Genomic DNA, 22,178 nt, shown 5'->3' with positions numbered 1-22,178 from the left:
TGGCCCTTTTTGTTGGCCAACTCGGCATGGAACTGAATAAACTTTGCACATTCAAGGGGGGGGGGGTGTCCAACTGCACCCAAACAAAGAAGTACACCATTCCCAAATGACTTTAGTAAACCGACATGAAATTAGTAAATGGTATTCAGACTCACCATTAGCTTTACAGAGAGCACACTAGTGAGGACACAAACAACTATTGGGTCTTTTTCTTTGAAGTAAATCACTTGTATTAACACTTTCCAGAAAGGCTTCCCAACAGAAACTCCCAACCTTTGGAGGTATTGGAAAACACCCACTTCTTTAACAGGGAAGGACAAACCCAAAGAAGAAGGTTGTGTTAGGGCTTTAAAGAAAGAAGCACATGTGAAAAAACCCGAGGGGGTAAGTGTCCAAATTCTACTATCTGCCTTTGTTGGCTCTAGGAAGACCCCTTCAAGAATGGATAACAAGGATAAAATACAATCAAACTCTGTGTCCCTGATTTCCCTTCTAAAGCCCAAGTTCCATCTGAACCCAGAAGCTGATTTAGAAGGAAGGAGGAAATTTTTAAATGTGAAAAGAGTGAAAAGACTCAAGAATTGGTCTTTTAAGGGAAAATCCCCAATCCAGATATGTTCCCAAAAATTGATGAGATTGCCTGAGTGCAAGTCATACCTGATCTATGGAGAGAACAATGGCAAAATAGCTTGAATAGCTTTCCAAGGTGTTGCTCTTGTAGCCCTTGTCAAAATCCCAAAATCCCATCCATTGTCTACTACCCCATGAATACTGCCCACTATCCTCACCCACAGTTTATCCTTCTCCAAAGAAAACCTCCACAACCATTTCACTAGTAGTGCCAAATTCCTATTCCTTATGTTCCCAATACCCAATCCTCCCTCCCTCTTGCTCTTACAAACCATCTCCCACCTAACCCTATGGTCCTTCTCCTCCCCTGGCTCCCAGAGAAAATCTCTCATTTGTTTTTCTAATTTGCTAGCCACCCTAACTGGAATCTTAAAGACTGATAAAAAAGTAGACAAGAAGGTTAGCTAATGTAGACCTGATTAAAGTGATTCTCCCACCAAGAGACAAATAATTCTTCTTCCAAGTTGCTAGTCTCTTTTCAAACCTCTCCACAACCGGAACCCAAAACTCATCTTTCTAAGGGTTATCTCCCAATGACAAACCGAGGTAGTTTAAAGGCCAATTAGAAGCTGCGCACTCCAAAATGTTTGCACACTCCGATGTCTCCCCCTCTCCCATATTGACCCCAACTAAACAACTCTTCTCAAAATTCACCATAAGGTTTGACATTTTCTCAAAGAGTTGTATAGTGAACTTCAGGTTTCTTATCCTATTAAGGTCCCCTCCTTCACAAAAGAGTGTTGTGTCATCTGCAAATTGCAAATGTGTGAGTGGCAGATTCTTCCTTCCAACTCTCCAACCTCTTATTAAGTCCCTGGAGTCTGCTCTAGAAATTAGTCTCCCCAAAACTTTTGCAACCATCGTGAATGAAAAAGGGGAAAGGGGATTTTGGTCTCCTTGTCTTATCCCTCTCAAAGCTGGAAAGAAATCTACCACTATCCCATTTACCAATATGGAGTAATGGCTTTTTCTGATCAGCCCATCACCCACTTACACCACCTGTCTTCGAACCCAAAGTTGACCATCACCTCCATCAGGAAGACCAATCCACCATGTCGTAAGCCTTTTCCAAATCCAATTTGCATACCACCCCTTTTTTCTTGGATCTCTTGAACTCCTCCAGACTCTCATTTGCTTCAAGTATTTGATCTATTATCTGCCTCCCTTGAACTCCTCCAATTTGCATACCACCCCTTTTTGGAAGTGTTTTAACAAATAGAAGATTTAAGAAACAGTGAAAACATCGAGATGGTCTGATCTCAAAGGCTTTTGCTAGACTAAAAGGGGACCTCTTTGGGATTAAACCAAGCAAGAAGATTTTGAAGACCAAGAAAACCAAGAAAGAAGATTCTGATCTTAAAGGCTTTTGTTGTTTCTTGTTGGTTTTGAAGTGTTTTGTTTGTACCGTCTTGAGGTTGAGTTTTTTTTTTAATGTTTTGTTTTGTTTTGTTTTTTTCAGTTGGTTGGTCTCTGGCTGTTGTGGTTTGTCTTTTAGTGGTCTTTTTGGGCTCTTGGGTTTTGGTAATTTTGTTGAGGCTTGGCTGGTTTGGTTTCTTGCTTGAGAGTTGGAGTGTCACTCCCCTTTTGTACTCTCCTTTTCTTTTTTAATAAACTTTATTTCTATTACCAAAAAAAAAGTTTTGGGTTTGTATTGTATTGGCGGGTAGGAATATGCAAGGGAAGCTTTTAAGAAATTGGAAGAAAGATTTGGCACGCCTGGGAAATGTGGGGAAAATAAAAGCCTGGATCCTAAGGTGGAGTGTGGCATTGCTGTGATGTGGTGATCAAAGCAGTCCGGAATCACCAGAGTTTGGGTTTCAAGAGAACAATGAATCAGTTTCAAATGAGATATTTAAAAAAAAAATACAATCCTGGAATTAGAAAGAGGTAACCCTATGGTTTTGAAGATTATTGATAAGAATCCTAATGCGGTGAGATGTTTCAGAAGCCAGAGAAATCACCATAACTGTTCAGGGGTCGAAAATCTTTACAAGAAAGCTAAGAAACCAAAGAAAGCTAATAAGTTTAGAGGTTGATGTTCAAGAATCTGAAAAGGCGGACAAAGTTAGGGTAGTCCTTTTAGTAGGTTAGTGGTCTTGGACAGGGGTTTGTGGGTCTTATTTTTGAGATGGATTTGGGGGGGCTAAATCCTGTGGTTAATTGTATGTTTTGACTTTTGAGTGGGGTGTTGTACTGTTTTTTCTTTGTTGGGGTTCTTGGGAAGTCTTTTTCTGCTGGTCCTGTTGGGTGGGGTGATAAGTTGTCACCCCTCTTGTATTCTTCTCTCTTAATAAAATTTTGTTTTTTATTTATTGTCAAATAAAGAAAAGCATAAAAAACTGATAAAAAATGGAAGCAGTTGGATTAGCCTTTGTTAAGAGTCAACAGTACAGGGGTATTTTGGTCTTTTGGTTTATCTTGTTATAAGGGACAATGCTGTCTTATTTGTACCTCAACTTATTCATTATAAATACAAAGTGGGTCGGCTAGAGGGGTGACTTTTCCTCTACTGCCGAACCCTTCTTCTTCAAACCTGGACTGAATAAGATTATTCACAGCCTTTTTTGTTAGTTGTTTTTTCAAACTAACGTGGCTGAACTAAATGACATTTTTCGCATTGTCTTTTTTAATGGATGAAAGAATTAACAAAATATACAAGAGTATAGTAATCAACCTAACTTGAGCTTCATCCACTAAGGAGAAAGTAATATGCCATTCAGTCCATCTACTTCAGATATTATCAAAAAGCCCTAAACTTTTTGGTAGTTCATTTATTGTCAATTCTAGATTATCAAGTGATCAACTACCTTGTATGACATAGCTCATTATATTATCCTGTCATCTGTTATCATCATAAATAACCATGACACCATGTAATGAATATAAGAGGTCAACTCCTTAGCATTATTATGTAATTCTCTATAATCCCCTCATATTGCCAGCTGGTTTAGTGATTTTGGTACCAGCTTCATAAATGCAAACCATGTAACTTGAACCAATATGCAAATTAGTTACCATTCCATGCATCTCCCTCAAGTTATAAAATTTACTTTATGCATGTTCTATAGCTATGGATTTTGGAATGATACATGGGATTTTATTGTCTGTTACTAAGTGGATTTGCTAACTTTATGTTATATATGTTCTTGTTGTCATGTTTTAAGTTATTCAGTGGTGCAGTGCATGCACCTGTACTTGTGTGGATTCCATTTAACATTAATGTATGTGGACCCATACAGTTCACAGATGAAAATGGACAAAGGCAGCATGTATGGCAGACATCATGGGCTGTCAGTACCCGTTTTGTTGGTGGTATCATCATGATTCATGGAGATGATGCTGGTTTGATGCTTCCTCCCAAAATAGCACCAGTACAGGTAAGCCTGAGGTCTTTCCTCGTTGCATCTTACAAGAATTGCTAGCATTTATTTGAGGATAAACTTCAGGTTAGTGCAGGGGTTATTTCATATGAAATTAGGATATTATTTTTCTTGGTTACATTGGAGATAAAATATTTATGAAGTTTAGTCTCATTGACAGATGAACATATGCTTTGTGCAAAAAAAAAAGCCTATTTATGCTTCTTATTAAATAAGCTTTGTAAAAGGATGTCATTAGGATAAAAGTCCAAGAAAGTTCTGTTCAACGGATGAAATTACTATGAAAGTGGCAAGGTGCCAACCAGCTGGTTGGTAAGATCTCCTGCTGATCATAGTGGAGACTTGGGGTCGAATCCCGCCTGCACCTGGGTTGGGCGATGGGCTACCCCCCGTTGTGTATCCCTTCAAAAGAAATAAAAAAAAGAAAAGAAATTACTATGAAGGTGGGAATTAAATAATTTGCCAGATTTGATCAATGCTAGCTGCTTCTTCTTCCCCTGTGGGGTGTAAGGGATACTGTCCACAGTTCAAGTTTCTAGATATCACTACAGAAGATCCTGCAACTGGATCTAGAATGTTCAAATGCATATGTGTGTGACACGTTAGCAAAGAAGTTTGTGCATTCTTTTTGTTCAAAATATACTTAAGCCGTTAACTTGCCAATAAATTTCAATATCCTTTTCTTTTTAATATACTTCATCTTGAAGTTTCTTCCTGTATTTCAAGTTTCAATAGATACATAAATATGCAAACGATAGTCTCAGGTCAAGGATCTGTAAAATGTTCTGGGGCCCTACAAATTCCCATGTATACAATATTCAGAGGATTGGGATCACCAGCAAGTGATTGAGTGAATCCTTATGGAGATTAATTGGACCAATATCAGCCTCTTTTAACATCTTTTTGCTGTTAGTATTTTATAATTGGATGGTTGAGAAAAGTCTTTTAGATAAGTAAACCAAAAGTCTAATGAAAGGTAATACTGTTGTTGTTGTTGTTGTTTTTCTTTTTTTTTTTGTAGGCACCCTTTGTGCTGGGAACTATCCTCTGGTTCCTGATCCTACCATGTCAATCACTCAATCCTGGTTTACTCATCAATTAGGAAATTCAGTTCCCTAAGGCTATGTTTGGTTTGAAGGAAAAGGAAGAAGGGAAAGGTAGGGAAACCTATACAAGGTTTGTAAAGGTTTCCTAACCTTTCCTTTCCATACTTTTTCCTTCAAACCAAACACAGCCTAAGTGGTCGTTGTGCACCTGAGCTTGGATTGGAAATATGCCAATGATGATTTTATTCAACAAATGGGATAACATCTGATTTTTATGGTCCTAGAGAATTGTTGAAATGAACTAGATATCAGATCCTCAAAAGATGTCGGATGATGCTGTTTTGTGTGTGTGCGTGTGTGTAAGCACTCTCTTTGCAGGAACCAGTCCATGATCTGTCTACTAATTCACTAATGAATTCAGTTCCCTCTGTATCCATGTGGCTTTAATTGAAACTGCACCAACAAAAATCTGACTAAAATTTGAGGAGATAACCTCCATGTCTTCTTGCTTAACTCCTTTGATAGCTAGAGTAAACAATCCTTGTTCCTTTGCTATACAAAGCCCAGTAAGTGCAGCCAGAACATCAGCCTTTGTGGAATCAGTAATCCCATTTGGTCCACTAAAAACCCACCAAATGCTTCCATCTCTTGATTCTCTTCTTCTTGACACACCTCCAATTCCATCTGTGCTGGGATTTCCCAAAGTACTACCTTCAAAATTTAAAATAAAACTCCTCTTCCCTATCTAGGAGTTTGGGAAATCTTTGAGGGATGGGGGGAAGAAAACAAGATCTCCACCACATTCAGCTGTAGACCATTCAAAGAAATCCCTTTGAATTCTGTAGTCCAGCAGAAGAAAAAATAAAATAGAAGAAGAAAAGAAGGAAGAGAGAAGAGAAGTTCTTAACTTCTTATTCAAAAAGGATGTGGCTGGTGGCACCTAAGTTATTATTTATACTTAGGGTGACAGTTTATAACAAATAGAGGAGGAAATGCTAGAAATACCCTCGTGCTAGTACATAACATGTTACAATACTCCCCCTCAAGTTGGAGCATATATGTCAATCATGCCCAACTTGTCACACAACTCATTATGCCGCAAATAGTGAAGACCCTTTTTAAGGACATCAACTAATTTTTCTGTGGAACTGATGTAAGGGGTACAAACTTCCCCCTTTCCAAGTTTTTCCCTTATGAAATGCTTGTCAACTTCAATATGATTGGTCTTATCATGAAGAATTGGGTTGGCCGCAATATTAATGGCAGCCTTGTTGTCATAATAGAGAGACATTGGACCATCAATAGAGAAGCCCAACTCTTCAATCAAATTCTTTACCCAATGTAGTTTAACAACTCTATGCGCCATGGCCCTATACTCGACCTCAACACTAGATTTGGCCACTACACTTTGTTTTTTGTTTCTCCAAGTGACCAAATTTCCACCAACAAAGGTACAATATCCACTAGTTGATTTTCTATCATCAATTGCTCTGGCCCAATCTGCATCTGTGTAGACCACCATTTCATATGACCATATTTTTTTAATAATAACCCAGTTCTTGGATATTTCTTTAGATATCTGAGCACTCTCCCAGCTACTTCTAAATGGGAGGTTGTTGGTGCATGCATAAATTGACTAAGGACACCGACAACATAAGCTATATCTGGCCAAGTCATTGATAGGTAGAGAAGTCTTCCTACTGTTAGAATGCTCGAGTCAGGGGTATTTTGGTCATTTTGGTGTATCTTATTGAGAGTGAAATGTCTATTGTATCTGAGTTTAGGTTATGTGTCCCATCTTCTATGAGGGACAAAATTGTCTTTCTTGTAACTCAAGTTTTTCATGAATAAAAGTTAAGTGGGTCGGCTAGGAGAGGTACTTTTGTACATCCTCTCTTCTAGTCTGGCCGAACACTCTTCTCCTCTCCTTCTTTCTCTTTTCTTTCTTCCTTCTTCTCTACTTTGGCCTAGAAACAACTAGGGTTTATTCACATTGTATCAGAGCATTAAGGTCTGGTGTTCGTTTTCTTGCTGTTGTCTTCTTCCTGGGTTCGCCGCCAGCTTCACAGTAGGTTTCATCATCCTACAACTGATCTGATTGAAGACTCGATAAAGGGCTGAAAAGGAGTTGTCGTTTTGAGGGCCTGGAGGTGAGAATGCCTCTGGCCGGTGTTGTGTGTAATGTGCAGTTGAAGAAAGTGGGTTGGTGGTATTGTAAGTGAGATAAGTTTTGTGACAAGTGTGAGATTGTGGTGTATATTCAGAGGAGACATAATTGAGGTGGCTTCAACTGTAGTTGGGAATGACAACAAAACAGGCATCATGCTCTCCTCAGATTATCTAAGTGTTCAAATGACATCCATTAAGTTGAATGGTGAGAACTATGTACCTTGGGCAAAATCTGTGGAGGTGTTCTTGAAGACCAAGAGGAAAGTAAATAATGTGAGGGAGGAGAAACCTTCCTCTGATTCTCCTGGGTTCAGTGATTGGGAACAAGATGATGCACAGATAATGGCATGGCTTTGGAACAGCATGGAACCATGTTTGAGAAACATCCATAATGAGCTAAATGTGTATCACCCTCTCACATCAGATGTCCAGATCCAACAACAGCAACGTGAACAACTTGATGTGACTAGGTTTCTTGTGGGCTTGAAGGCTGAGTATGAGCCTGTAAGAGCACAGATATTGGGGGGATCAGCTCTCCCCTCACTTGAAGAAGTTTTTGCCCGTCTTAAGAGGACATCCATTGAGCCAGTGGAACATTCTTCCTTCTCTGATAGATCTGGTTTGGTAGTGACTAAAGGGAGTGGTCGTGGAAGTAGAAGTGGTGGTGGCAGCAGTGGCCTCCAAGCAACCGTGGTGGGCACATGTTTAACTGGGCCAGTGGCCGGACTGGAGGCCGTGAGTCAGGGGGAGGCCATGGTAAAGGAAGGGGTAATGCTCAGAGAAAATGTACACATTGTGGCTTAGAGGGGCACACAGTTAATTTCTGCTATTATGATTTGCGTGGTCCACCCAACACTTGGGCTAACCATGTTACATCTAAGAGTAGTAGCACAATTACTGAAAACCAGCAAACTGCACCAACCCCCTCCACACCCACTTGTGCTTCCGGGCGAGAAATGGTGAGTGTACCACGGGCAATATATGAGCAGTTCCTTCAAACAACTCAGCAGAACACAACTACACTTGCCCATTCAGGTATGACTTGTTTAGCTTCCAAAGCTTCACCCTGGATCATTGATTCTGGTGCCTCAGACCATATGTCTGGGACTCCTGATGTATTTTCTTCCCTTTCTTGCACCTCCACATCTCAGACAGTTACACTTGCTAATGGTTTTACATCTATTTGTGGTGTTGGTGATGTTGATCTCTCCTCATTGTCTTTAGCATCTGTTTTATATGTTCCTAAGTTCCTTTTTAACCTTATGTCTATTAGTAGATTAACCAAGTCCCTTAATTGTTCTGTAACCTTCTATCCTTCTTCTTGTGTGTTTGAGGATCTCAAGACGGGGACGAAGATTGGTGGAGGGCATGAAGCCGGTGGTTTGCATTACCCTGATGGTGGTGGCCCTCCAGTGGCTTTTCAATCATCTCTTACTCCTCTCCAATGGCACTGCAGACTTGGTCATCCCTCTCTCAAGGCTTTGAACCTGCTAGTTCCTTCCTTGAGTCATCTTTCATCATTAGATTGTGAGTCATGTCAGTTGGGAAAACATCATCGAGTCTCATTTAGTCCGAGAACTGATAGTCGTGTCTCAAGTCCTTTTGTTTTAGTTCATTCTGATGTATAGGGTCCAGTTAAAGTGGTGTCATACAATGGGTTTAAGTATTTTGTAATCTTTGTTGATGACTTTTCAAGAATGACATGGATCTATCTTATGAAAGACCGTAGTGAATTGTTCTCTATTTTTCAGAAATTTCATGCTGAAATACGCACTCAGTTTGGTGTTCATATGAAAATACTTCATTCCGATAATGCCAAAGAATGCATCTCCTCATCATTTCAACAATACCTAGAACATCATGGAATAATTCATCAAACTTCTTGTGCCTACACCCCACAACAAAACGGTGTAGCTGAATGGAAAAATAGACATCTTCTTGAAACTGCTCGGTCCTTGATGATCAATATGCATGTCCCAAAGCATTTTTGGAGTGATGCTGTTCTTACATCCTGTTTTTTGATAAATCGAATGCCCATGTCAATCCTTGGAAGTCAATCCCCTTTCTCCGTGTTGTTCCCTACTTTGTCTCCCTTTCCTCTCACCCTAAGAGTCTTTGGCTGTGTTTGTTTTATTCAACACTTGGGGCCTGGAGTAGACAAGCTAGATGCTCGGGCTACAAAGTGTATTATTCTTGGCTACTCAAGGACTCAGAAAGGGTACAAGTGTTATAACCCTAAGTTTCATAAATCGTTTGTGTGCCCTGATGTCACCTTCTTTGAATTAGTTCCCTTTTTCTCCAATGTCGGGGTCTCTTTTTCTCCCTCTATGGTTCCTCTTCCTATTCCAGTTGTGGACCCCCTTCCCATAATTCCCACTCCTACTGTAGATGCACATCATATGCCGGTTACTACAGACAAGCCGCCAATTACTCAAGTGTATACTCGCAGAAGTGCTTTGGCTCCTCCTCCACATCAGCACCCGTCGACAGATCCTGCTACTGCCCCTTCTCCCTCAGATCTTCATCTCCCTATTGCTTTGCGGAAAGGTAAACGTACGTGTACTTCTCATCCCATTTCAAACTATGTTTCCACTGCTCAAAATTTCTGCTTCCCATTGCAAGTTTATATCATTACTCTTATCGGTTCCCATTCCCAAGACTGTACAGGAAGCCCTTGTCTCTCCAGGGTGGCGGCAAGCCATGGAAGAAGAACTCTCTGCTCTACAACATAATCATACGTGGGAACTCACCACCCTTCCTCCTGGTAAGCACACTGTTGGGTGTAAATGGGTCTATACAATGAAGCATCTTCCCGATGGCAGTGTGGACCGATTGAAGGCACGGTTAGTGGCCAAGGGCTATTCTCAGTTATATGGCGTGGACTATATGGAGACATTCTCTCCTGTGGCTAAAATTGGTTCAGTTTGGGTGTTGATCTCATTGGCTACTATGTATGATTGGCCTCTCCTACAACTTGACATCAAAAATGCCTTCCTACATGGTGATCTTGTTGAGGAGGTGTATATGGAGCAACCACCAGGGTTTGTTGCTCAGGGGGGAGGCTAGTAAGGTGTGCAGGCTCAAAAAGGCAATCTATGGACTGAAACAATCTCCTTGTGCATGGTTCAGAAGGTTCAGTGAAGTGGTGAAGGCCTTTGGGATGAAACAGTGTCAGGTTGATCATTCCGTGTTTAGCTATAACTCGGAAGATGGAAACATCTTACTTGTTGTGTATGTGAATGATATTGTCATAACTGGAAGTGACAACAATGGAATTGATAGGTTGAAAAAATTCTTACAGGACCACTTCAATACGAAAGATCTAGGGAAGCTAAAATATTTCTTAGGAATAGAAGTTGCGAGGTCAAAACAGGGGATCAACCTATGTCAGAGGAAATATGTTCTTGATCTACTTGAAGAAACAGGGTTGTTAGGTGCTAAACCAACAGAGACTCCTATGGAACTCAATGCCAAGTTAAGTGTGGATGCAGGTGAATAGTTTGATGATCCTGGAAGATACAAAAGGTTGGTGGGAAAGTTGAACTACCTAACCATTACCCGACCAGATATATCATTTGCTGGAGTGTGGTGAGTCAGTTTATGCAACATCCCCGGGTTCCTCACTGGGAAGCTGTTCTGAGAATTGTTAGGTACCTAAAGGGTGCTCCAGGTCGTGGTTTGCTATTACCAAAAAAGAGGACATCTTGAGATAGTAGGGTACACAAATGCTGATTGGGCTGGCTCTATATCAGACAGGAGGTCAACCACAAGGTATTGTACCTTCCTAGGTGGCAATCTTGTAACTTGGAAGAGCAAGAAGCAAACAGTGGTGGCAAGAAGTAGTGCGAAAGTAGAGTATAGGGCTATGGCCCATACCACATGTGAACTAGTATGGTTGAAGAACCTGCTACAAGAGATGGGTTTCTCAATTGACAAACCCATGAAACTATACTGTGATAACCAAGCTGTTGTTCACATCTCATCCAATCCTGTCTTCCATGAAAGAACTAAACATATTGAGGTGGATTGTCACTTTGTGAGAGAGAAAGTGATAAGTGGGGTAATAACTACATCTCATGTGAGCTCAGGAAATCAGTGGGCAAATATCTTCACAAAAGGATTGTCTCGGGGAAGAATAGACTACATTTGTAACAAGCTAGGACTAAATGATATATACTCTCCAGCTTGAGGGGGAGTGTTAGAATGCTCGAGTCAAGGGTATTTTGGTCATTCTGGTGTATCTTATTGAAAGTGAAATGTCTATTGTATCTGAGTTTAAGTTATGTGTCCCATCTTCTATGAGGGACAAAATTGTCTTTCTTGTAACTCAAGTTTTTCATGATTAAAAGTTAAGTGAGTCGGCTAGGAGAGGTACTTTCGTACATCCTCTCTTCTAGTTTGGCCGAACACTCTTCTCCTCTCCTTCTTTTTTCTCTTTTCTTTCTTCTTTCTTCTTCTCTACTTTGACCTAGAAACAACTAGGGTTTATTCACACCTACAAACCTTTGAAACTTCTTGATATCTGTCACTGGTTCTCCAATACAATCACCAAGGCAATGGTTTTCACCAATAGGGGAATCTGCAGGCTTTGCTCCCAACTTTCCTGTGTCTTGTAAAAGATCTAGGATATATTTCCTTTGAGAAATGAAGATGCCCTTTTGAGAGCGGGCAACATCAATACCAAGGAAATAATATACCTGTCTCAAATCTTTCACCTCAAACTACACAACGAAGGATTCTTTAACTCTCTGAATCTCAGAGTCCCGATTCCTTAAAATGACAATGTCATCAACATACACAATCAAGACAACAACATTCTTTTGGTTCCTTTTAACAAATAAAATATGGTTAGATTGGCATTGCTTGAACCCAATTTGTTGAAGAGCCAAGTGAAACCTACTGAACCAGGCCCTTGGGGATTGTTTCAAACCATATAAAGACTTTTTTAGTTTGCATACTTTCCTTCATACCTTGTGCTATAAACCCAGGAGGTTGAATCACGTATACTTCTTCTTTTGGATCCCCGTTCAAGAAAGCATTTTTAATGTTCAATTGGTGAAGTCCCAATCAAAGTTAACAACCAAGGATAACATAATCTGAACTGTGTTCATTTTAGCAACTGGGGCAAATGTTTCTGCATAATCAACCCCATACACCTGTGTATATCCTTTTGCAACTAACCTGGCCTTATACCTCTCAACTGACCCATCTGCTTTGTGCTTTACAATGAATGCCCACTTGCACCCCATTGGCTCCTTGCCTTCAAGAAGATCCACCAACTCCCAAGTGTTGTTTTTGTATAGAACACAAATTTTTTCCTTCATTGCATCTGTCCGTTCAGGTATAGATAAGGTTTCTGCAACACTTTTAGGAATGGAAACACAGTCAATGGAAGTAAAAAAAGCACAAAATGAGGGTAAGATGTTTTCATAAGACAAGAAATGGGTAATATGATGCTTAGTAGTACATGATCTAACACCCTTCCTATGAGAAATTGGGGCATCAAGATCGTTGGTAGAATCATCAATAGCAATAGGTTCAATAATGTCAAGGGGAACAAGGGTGCCTGGATTTGCCTTCAATGAGTCAAATGATGCTGGATGTATAGTCTCTAGTTGCTCTACATCCTTATTCAGTTGTCCCTTATGACACCTCATGGAAACACGAAATGGAGAGGAGTCAAGAATAGAAGGAGAGAAACCTATGGAATTTGCCTTTCCTCCACACTATTCTCCCCATGATGAGAGGCTTGGAAGAAGGGTTCAGATTCAAAAAAGGACATGTCCATCATACAAAGTAATTATGTGTGATAGGATTAAAGCATTTGTAGCCCTTTGGGGAGGATGGATAACCCAAAAAAACACATGGAATAGACTTGGGGTCCAATTTACCCCGTTTGGAGATAGGTCATGAACAAAGCACTTACAACCAAACACATGTAGAGGAATAGAAAATAAAGGAGATTGAGGAAAGAGAAGTTAATGTGGGGGCTTGTATTGCAAGAGACGTGATGGCATACGATTGATAACATAAGTCACAACCATCACAACATCAACCCAAAACCGTTTTGGAACATTCATGTGTAGCATCATATTACAGGCAACTTCAAGAAGATGTTAGTTCTTCCTTTTGGCAACACCATTCTGTTGTGGTGTTTTAACGCACGAGCTTCTATGAAGAGATCCGTGAGAGGAAAAAAATCAGCAAGTCATGATGAAAGTATTCCTTTGCATTATCCGATTGGAAAATTTGAACTTCAACATGAAATCAAGTAAAAACCATGCGGTGGAAATCTTTCACAATTCTGGGTACTTCTTCTTTGGAATTCATAGGATATATCTAAGTATATCTAGAGTAATCATCAATGAAGCTGATAAAATACTTGTACCCACTCTCAGTAGTAAGTTCGCAGCGCCCCAAACATCAGAAAAAAACATGGAAAGGCAAAACAAATATTTTATTATTTGATGGAAAAGTTGTTCTACAATGCTTACTCAATTGACATGTTTGACATTGCAATATAGTGACAGACACATTTAAAAAGTTCAGGAAACATAACTTTCAAAGACTCAAAGGACAAATGACCAAGGCGATTATGCCACAACCAAACTTGACTCTTAGTAGACTGACTCATAAGACTCACAGGAGTTGATGCTGCAGGACAAGCTTTATTCTCCAAAATGTAGAGGCCATCAACTATATCTCTTTTACCAATTGTCCTCGAAGCTAAATCCTGAAAAACACAAGAACGAGGAAAAAAGGTTCCACAACAGTTTAAGGATTGAATAATACTACTTATAGACAACAAATTAATATGAAGTTTGGGAACATGAAGGGCGTGGGGTAAAACAAGGCCATCAGGAAGGGATACAGATCCTTGACCAGCAATAGTGGATAGAGACCTATCAACAAGTCTCACGTTGTCCCTCCCAGAGAGAATGTAGGTCTGAAATAAACATAACTTACTAGTCATATCTCATATGGTTCGATGCCCCTGAGTCAATGATCCAAGGTGACTCAAGAACAGAAGTACACACATGAAATGCAAAAGCACCTTTGCCTGATGTGGAAGCAAAGGAAGTAGAAGGGGTAGGAGTTGACCTATCCATCTGTCCAAGAGTCCTACCATACAGTTCCAAATGATCTTTGAGAGAGTTAATGATGTATTCCTTGGGGAGAGTCACCAGGATGTGGCTGGCGGCACCTAAGCTAGTATTTGTACTTAGGGTGACAGCTTATAACAAATAAAGGAGGAAATGCCAGAAATACCCCTAAGCTAGTACATAACATGTTACAAAAAATTCCATAGAATTCAGCACCCACAACTTACACAAGTAAGATATATGAGAGATCAAATCACCCACATACCTACCTTTTTCTTAAAAAATACAGTTATTTCTCTCTTCCCACACACCACATCACTGCTTGAACGACTGTATCCCAATAAATTTTCCATCTTCTACCAAGACCACTACCTTGCCATTGCCAAAGGAAGTCCTCCTTATGCCATTCCCACACACACCCACATACCTACCTTTTTTTGTAATAAAGTACAAGTGTTTATTCTTTTCAAGCAGGCCTCCCACACAAAGAATGAAACTCTAGGAGGGATATGTGAACACCAAACCTTCTTAAAAGGGAAACTAGGGACATTTTCTTCCAACACCAAGGCCCTGAAAAAGGAATTATTTGAGAACTTGTTGACAGGATGAAACTTCCAAATTCGTTGGTCAAGGGATGAAGGGGAAATGTAAACCTCTTATAGAGTAGAGAAGGTTTGCAGCTTCTCCAATCTCTACATCCTTTAGAGGTTTTTTTAAACTTAAGTTCCAATTGGTTTCAAGAGGCACAGAAGAAAGGCAAGAGGCAATGTGCTTCTTGGTTTTGGGAGAGGTGAAAAATGTTGAGGGTAAGAATTAGCCAAAGTATTTTCCCCTACCAAACGTCTGTCCAGAATACGACTTTAGAACCATTTCCCACTTTTCAGAGAATAAAAGAAATAAAGATGTTATTGATGGAGGAAATACCTTTCCAAGGATTGGTAGCTTTTACCTGATTCAAGTGTACCTTGCTATCCCAACCATTCACATTTTTCCCACATTTGCTGTTGATGACAGCAGTCCAGGTTGCTTCAGGTTCCAGAGGATATCTCCACAACCACTTCCTGCTCCCAACTGACCAAATGATTCCTCTCTCTCTCTCTCACCCATCCCACAAGAAATCACGCTGAAACTTTTCCAACCTGTTCTTCACCTTGGCTGCAATTTGAAAAAGTGATAGAAAGTAGATTGGTAAATTGTCCAGAGAGGCCTTTAACAAGGTTAGTCTTCCTCCTTTTGAGAGATAGCCTTTCTTCCATGTGGCCAGCTGTTTTTCACACTTTTTCCACTACCGGTGGCAAAAACTTTGGCTTCTCAGGTTTCCTTCTAAACACATCCCCAAATAAGAAATGGGGAGATTCTCCACTTTACAACCAAACACCTCCTTGGAGCTATTCACAAGGTTGCCACTTATGTCAATTCCCACGATGCTGCTTTTAGAGAAATTAACGTGCAACCCAACACCATCTCAAAGCAGGTGATCACCCTTTTTAGATTGTTGATGATCTCCAAGTCTGCCTCCAAAAATAGAATAATATCATCTGCAAATAATAATGTGAGATTTGAAGAGCTCCCCTTCCAACTTCAAAACCTTTCAGCAGATTTAGACTTTTAGCTCTCTCCAAAAAGTAGCTTAGGATGTCAACTACCAAGGTGAAAAGAAGAGGGGAAAGAGGGCAGCCTTGCCTCAGTCCCCGGCTAGTGTTAAAATAGCCCTTGGGTTCACCATTTAACAGGACTGAAAACCAAGCAGAGCTTATACAAGCTTGCATCTATCTCACCTGTCTACTGCCAAAGCATCGTAACTTCAGGATTTTTACTAGGCAATCCCATTCTACTTTGTCATTGATTCATTATTTATTATTATTAATTAAATGATGTTAATGGGGGCATTTATGTCATTTCATCACCTATGAAAGTCTGAAATTGGTTAGGCATGAGATCATGCTTTTCAGACGTTAGGCATCTGAAAAGTGTTATCAAACACCATCTAATTTTCATCTCCATTTGTTGGGGTCTAAGAGTGGGCAGCTCCTTGGAGGGACAAGGAATAAGTGTTGGAGAACCACCATATTGCTCTTGAAATGTATCAGATTAATTCCCTTCGAATCTTAAATGCCAAGCTTTAGGATGAAGGGTATTAGGATAACTATTTCCTTGATATTCCCTTAAATGCCCTCTTGTTCCTTCTGAAGCAGTGTAATATTTCTTCCAAAGGTAATTTATCTCTTATTCCTGCTCCATGTGGGAATATTGACTTCGGAGGGTGGCAACCTCCAAAGGCACAACCCACCATGTTTGTACCAAGGATCAAACTCCACATCTCTTTTTCAATTTCAACAATCTGATATTTCTTGTTGCTCAATTATTGTAGATAAAACACACAAAAAAAAAAAAAAAATTGATAGCCATCTGATGCCCCACTGACAAATGAATCCAGCCTTTTTCAAGAATGCCAATGGATTTAAAGAAAGTTGGGAATGCATTGGCTTATAACTTTAAAATCAAAATGGACCCCATATGAAACCTAGGAACTCAAAACTTCAAGCTCGTGTACGAGTAAACCCTGTAAGATCTGTTTTATATTTTTTGTTTGCATCCAATAATTTATTTTGATCTGTGTGCGTGTAATGTCCCCATTATAGCTACATTTATCACTAGTTCTATACAACAGTCGGTACATGTTCTCATACATGCATTAGGTAAAAGAACATAACTTTGTACTTTCTTGTTCATACATGATGACCAAATATCTATTGAGTCTACTTGTGTTATTTGTTATCAGGTGGTAATTGTACCTATCTGGAAGAAGGATGATGAAAAAACACAAGTTCTTAATGCTGCATTATCCGTAGAAAATTTATTGAAAGCAGCAGGAATCAGGGTGGAACTGGACAAGTCTGAACAGAGAACCCCAGGATGGAAGTTTAACTTCTGGGAGATGAAAGTATGCACTTTTCCCCTTACAGTTAAAATATTGATTGTTGTAATCATGGAAAAGTATGTACTTTTCCCCTTCATCATAGTTTCATTCATTTACCTGTTCTAATATCTGCTTTATTAGGAATGAATTGCTAGATGTCCGGTTTAAATGCAATATATTCTGATGTCAGGTTCTGTTTCACACTGCCTTATCAATGCTTTTCTATATCAGGGTGTTCCTTTAAGGATTGAGATTGGACCTCGTGATGTTTCAAGTGGAACTGTAGTCATCTCAAGGAGAGATATTCCAGGAAAGCAAGGTAAAGTTTTTGGAATATCTATGGAACCTCCGGTATTGGAAGCCTATGTGAAGGACAAGTTGGATGAAATCCAATCTTCTCTTCTAGAAAGGGCATTATCTTTCCGAGATAGGTAAATCATCTTGCTTTTACATGTCATCATTTATTAAGTGATGCATTCTACAGGCTAACATCAGTGCCCAGAAACCCTTCTTTATATTAGTAATTCATTTCTTCTCAATCAATGAGGTTTGCATATTTCTCATTACAAGCCTATCATATATTTTATTTACCAAAAAAAAAATCTACCATATATTTTATTCTTTTGCATTAATTAGGTCCAAAGATGAAAACCTGGTCCACAACACCTGAAAAACATTTTTTTGGTGTTACATAACAGTACACACATTTCAGGGGCACTCATGGTGTGGGGACAGAGTAGGGTGCATGTGTGGTCCACTGAGCTTACCACAGAGAGCCTGTGGCTATGTGGGTTTGATCCCGTGCAACACTCTAAGGAACCTTGGCAATATTGGCAATATTGTTGAGTGGCCATCTGAGCAACACTCTAAGGAACCTTGGCAATATTGTTGTGGAAGCATATTTTGGTCAAAAAACAATTTATAGTCAAACAATACTATGAAATACAGGAACATGATATTTTATGTAACCTGTTTTCACCTAGTCACATAGTCTCTAATCTCTACTGCTCAGAAGTCTAGGATGCTTAACTCATTCATTTAGGTGATTAGTTATACAACCTTAACGTCAGTCGGCAGAGATGATTACTTCCTCATAACAATCATTTCCCCAGACATCCTAACAAGTTCAAATAACAACCCTTTATATTCATAAGTTCATTTTAAGCTTCCCGTACTTGATTATGTTGAAAAAAAAAGCACAATGTTCTCTATTATTTTCACCTGCTTTCAGGGTTGGATGTTCATTATTTCTACTAATTGGATCTCCAAAGAGACAAGAATAAAAGTCTATAATTTGCTATTACAAAATTGTAACATTGTTAGTTCAGACTTCTGATCAAATTAAGTCATGTGGTCAATGAAAATCACTTTACCTTTTTCAAAAAAAAAAAAAAAAAAAAAGACAATGTTAGTTAGATTCATACATTTGGTGAAGAGGGAAATGATCAAGATGGACCACAGTCTGGTATTGCAGTCTTTGAACTTGGAAGGCCTACATAATCTGTGGTTGAAGGCTATTCATACATGTAGCAGCTGCCTGCTGTTATTAATCTACTGGTATTACAAAATTCTATATTGATGCCAAATCAGGCAAGGGCTGTGTGCATTTGCACAAGTCTAGATGTGACAATAAGTTCTTCCTTTTTGATGGAGCTGTTGTCTCAAGTCAATTTAGCAAAGCCTTATACCGACTAGATGGGGTTGTCTCAAGTCAACCTATCAAGAAGGGGCTATGTCTCTTGTTAAATTGCGAGTCCTCAAATAATTTCATGCTAAGATGTTGTCAACCTGTTAAAATCTGAACTTGAAATGCTCCTAGGAAATTAAAGTTTTTCTTTCCTTTTCTTTTTCCCTGAATGACACTTCAGCTGTTGTCCATGCAGTAACATTGTTGATGTGAACTCGTATGATGAGCTGAAGGCTGCAATTTCTCAGGGCAAATGGGCAAGGGGTCCCTGGGCAGCGAGGTATTTAACTCCTACCCACCAGTGTTTATTTGCTTTCCTCTCCCCTCTTCCATGTAAATCTGTTTGTATGCGTATACGCACGACAGATGTTCCAAGTGTGCACTCATTTCCTGTGCTGGCCGGTACAGTGATGCAGAGGAATTGAAGGTGAAGGAAGAGACTGGAGCAACCATTAGATGTTTCCCGTTTGACCAGCCCCAAGGAACGAAAACATGTTTGATGACTGGCAATCCAGCGGCAGAAGTTGCAATATTTGCAAAGTCATACTAACTCAAATTTTCCTTTAGTTTTGACCACCATCTCATTCATTTTTGTACCGGTAGCATCTGCAGAGATTCTTTTTCATTTTTAGATGCAGATATTTTTTTTTCCTAAATTAACATGCCTTGCCAAGAAATCATGATTTTCCACACGTTGAAAGTGTAGCCAATTTGTGGTAAACGGTTGAAGTTTCAAAAGCCATGTATTTTAAAATTGTTATCATTTATTGAATTTTATGTATTTTGTATTTTGTGACATAACATTGAAAATAATCCATTATATTGAAGATGTCACAGAAAGGAGGACCGTCATTTGGAGAAACAGGAGAATTTGTTTAGACTTTATGTTCTAAACGTACAGTTTCTTTCTTTCTTTCTTTTTTTTTTTTTTTTTTGTTTCTTTTGTTCCTTTGGCATTAGACTATTAGTACAATGGGGACCCAGGGGTGGCGACTGGCGACAGAACAGAGAGGTACAGGACTACAGGTAAGGTCCCACTGACCTTAATGCGGGTTGAGAAAAAGTCATGGGATGGAAATGCCTTCATTATGGCAAAAGCTTGGAATTGCATCAGCTTCCCCCCATTTACCCGACTTGTTCAAAAGGGACTTACTAAAAGAAGGCCAGCTGGTGTATATACATCCAAATTCTATTCTTCAAGATACAGGATTCTTTAGTCATCCATCCAAGTAATCAAAAAGAGTTCTCAATCTAAAAAACGCTAAATTGGTAACAAATGAACTTTTCATTTTCCGTATGCCACGCATCTTTCCACAATCTAATGTTTTACAAAGACCCCTTGTACCATGGGGTCAGTGACAAAGTCCCTCCTGTACTTTTTTTTTTTTTGGCAACCCCCACCCTTGAATCCCTCCTGTACAATAAAACCAATGGTTTTGAAACATTCAAGGAATGTTCCCGGTTAAGGAATTCGATTCTATAGACAACATTATGAGACTGTAGATTCCCAATTTCTTTTGATATATTTCCTTGATGATTTTCATCCATTACTAGCAGAGAAAGCTGAGTTCAGAGATTACCTATCGAGGAGGGAATAGGACCAGTGAGTTGGTTTGTAGCAATAGAAAAAACTTGTAGAAGGGTGGAATCTTGCAATGAGGTGATGAAATCCAATCCGTTCTCACCGTTGCTTACCAAACCATTGGTCTCAAGATTCAGAATTAAAAGATTCGGAAGATTCTAGAGCAGGGGAACCTGTCCTGTGAATTGGTTGGATGAGAGATCAAGTCGTTTCAGGCTTGAAGCATTGGAGAGAGATGCGGGGTTTGGTCCTTGTAGCAAGTTACCACCCACAAACAAGGTATCTAGATTGGGTAAAGTAGAGAACAAATTGGATGGAAAATGACCTAAAACCTGTTCTTGGCCAAACTCATAATTATTAAAGAAGAAAGGTTGTAACTTGTATAGAGAGGTGGGAATCTCACCTGAGAGATTGTTGTCAGCTAAGCTTAATTGTAACAAGAAATGGAGCTATCCTAATTCATTTGGAATGAATTCCTGTAGATTGTTTGAGAGAAAGATGAGGTTGTTAAGAGAGGAAAGGTTTCCAAAGGAAGAAGGGATTGAACCCGTAAGGTTATTCTTTGCAAAAGTCAAATCTTGAAGGTTGGATAGCATACCTAATTCTGGTGGGATTGACCCGTGAAACTGATTATCAGACAAATCAAGAAGCCGAAGCTTAGAACAGAGGCTAAGCGAGGAGGGTATGGTTCCACGGATGACATAGAAGCTAGAACGAGCGTCTCTAGCCGAAAGAGCTTGCCCAAGTCTGTTGGAAGGTAACTGCTGAAGCTATTGTTCTTCAAGTTGATTAGGCAGAGGAAAGAGAGGTTGGTGATGAGAGGGGTGATTGTTCCGGCAAGAGTGAGATTCCCACCCTTGTAACTAGACAATCTGGGCTCCCGAGGGTGACACCAGTAATTCGTTGCTTGCTGGGACCAGTAACTTGCTTTGACTCTCGGATTCAACATCGTCATCATCACCTAATGTGCTTGAATCGCAGGATCGGATATCCATTTCGTAAGTTAAATAGGTTTTAATAGGAAAAGGGCAAAAAAAAGAAAATAGAAAAAGTTTAGTGAGATATTTTGATAATTTAACGCTTTCTGACTTAACGGCCAATGAGGTCTTTGTCTAACTAAATTTCAGGAGGGTCTTTGTTAAAAAAAAAATACAGGGGGGACTTTGTCACTAATCCCATAATATAAGGGGAATCTTTATAATTTATAAAAGGATCCGCGAGAAACATAAGTATACAAAAGGAGCCCTGTTACATAAATGAGAAAGAGATCTTTGAGGGGGAGGTCGAGAACAAAAAAACTGAGTTATATTTACATTTGCCCTTTTTGCTATATTATGGGCGATCCAACATCACTTCTATTTACATAGAGTCGACTGATATTGTCAAAAGAGGTGAGAAGATGCTTGATATGTTCCAAAAGTGCTTGTTCATTCCATCTAATGTTTGGGGTGGCTTTCTTTTATCTTCATCAAAACATCCTTTGCATCTGAGAGGAGAGTGGCTTTTTGAATTCCTAATAGAATTTAGGGCCCGTTTAGCATATCTTTCCATGCGGTCTTTCGACTGTTTATAAGCCGGAAAACACCGATTTTTGGTCTCTTCCCATTTGGCTCGTGGAAGATCTAGCTACCAAAAAACGGCATGCCAAAAAGACGTGAGAA

At 39.5% G+C, this 22,178-nt stretch overlaps 1 protein-coding gene and 1 long non-coding RNA gene across 3 annotated transcripts in view; one reads left to right on the top strand and one right to left on the bottom strand.

Annotated features, from left to right (window-relative positions):
• Window positions 1-19,797, top strand: part of OVA6 (Class II aaRS and biotin synthetases superfamily protein) — a 36,793-nt gene extending 16,996 nt beyond the window's left edge. Inside the window, exons 8-12 of one of the 2 annotated variants that reach the window (XM_088961581.1) lie at window positions 3,870-4,007; window positions 17,111-17,272; window positions 17,480-17,679; window positions 19,132-19,215; window positions 19,344-19,797. In XM_088961581.1, the coding sequence (XP_088817707.1) occupies window positions 3,870-4,007; window positions 17,111-17,272; window positions 17,480-17,679; window positions 19,132-19,215; window positions 19,344-19,485 (726 nt within the window). In that variant the 3' untranslated portion in view covers window positions 19,486-19,797. Of the gene's footprint in view, window positions 1-3,869; window positions 4,008-17,110; window positions 17,273-17,479; window positions 17,680-19,131; window positions 19,216-19,301 lie in introns of both variants that reach the window. The other variant, XM_088961580.1, reaches the window with a different exon arrangement.
• On the bottom strand, window positions 13,662-21,352 carry LOC148879863 (uncharacterized). Its single transcript, XR_016104364.1, has 3 exons — window positions 21,116-21,352; window positions 20,921-20,993; window positions 13,662-13,958 (listed from the first exon to the last, which is right to left on the bottom strand). It is a non-coding gene; the product is annotated as an uncharacterized LOC148879863 (long non-coding RNA).
• Window positions 21,353-22,178: the final 826 nt, after the last annotated feature.

The sequence above is a fragment of the Nelumbo lutea genome, chromosome 1 (genome assembly GCF_056320005.1).
Source record: "Nelumbo lutea isolate HS-2025 chromosome 1, American lotus-T2T, whole genome shotgun sequence".
Taxonomy (NCBI): domain Eukaryota; kingdom Viridiplantae; phylum Streptophyta; class Magnoliopsida; order Proteales; family Nelumbonaceae; genus Nelumbo; species Nelumbo lutea.
The sequence above is the reverse complement of the archived record's forward strand: the minus strand, read 5'-3'. Positions and strand labels throughout refer to the sequence as shown.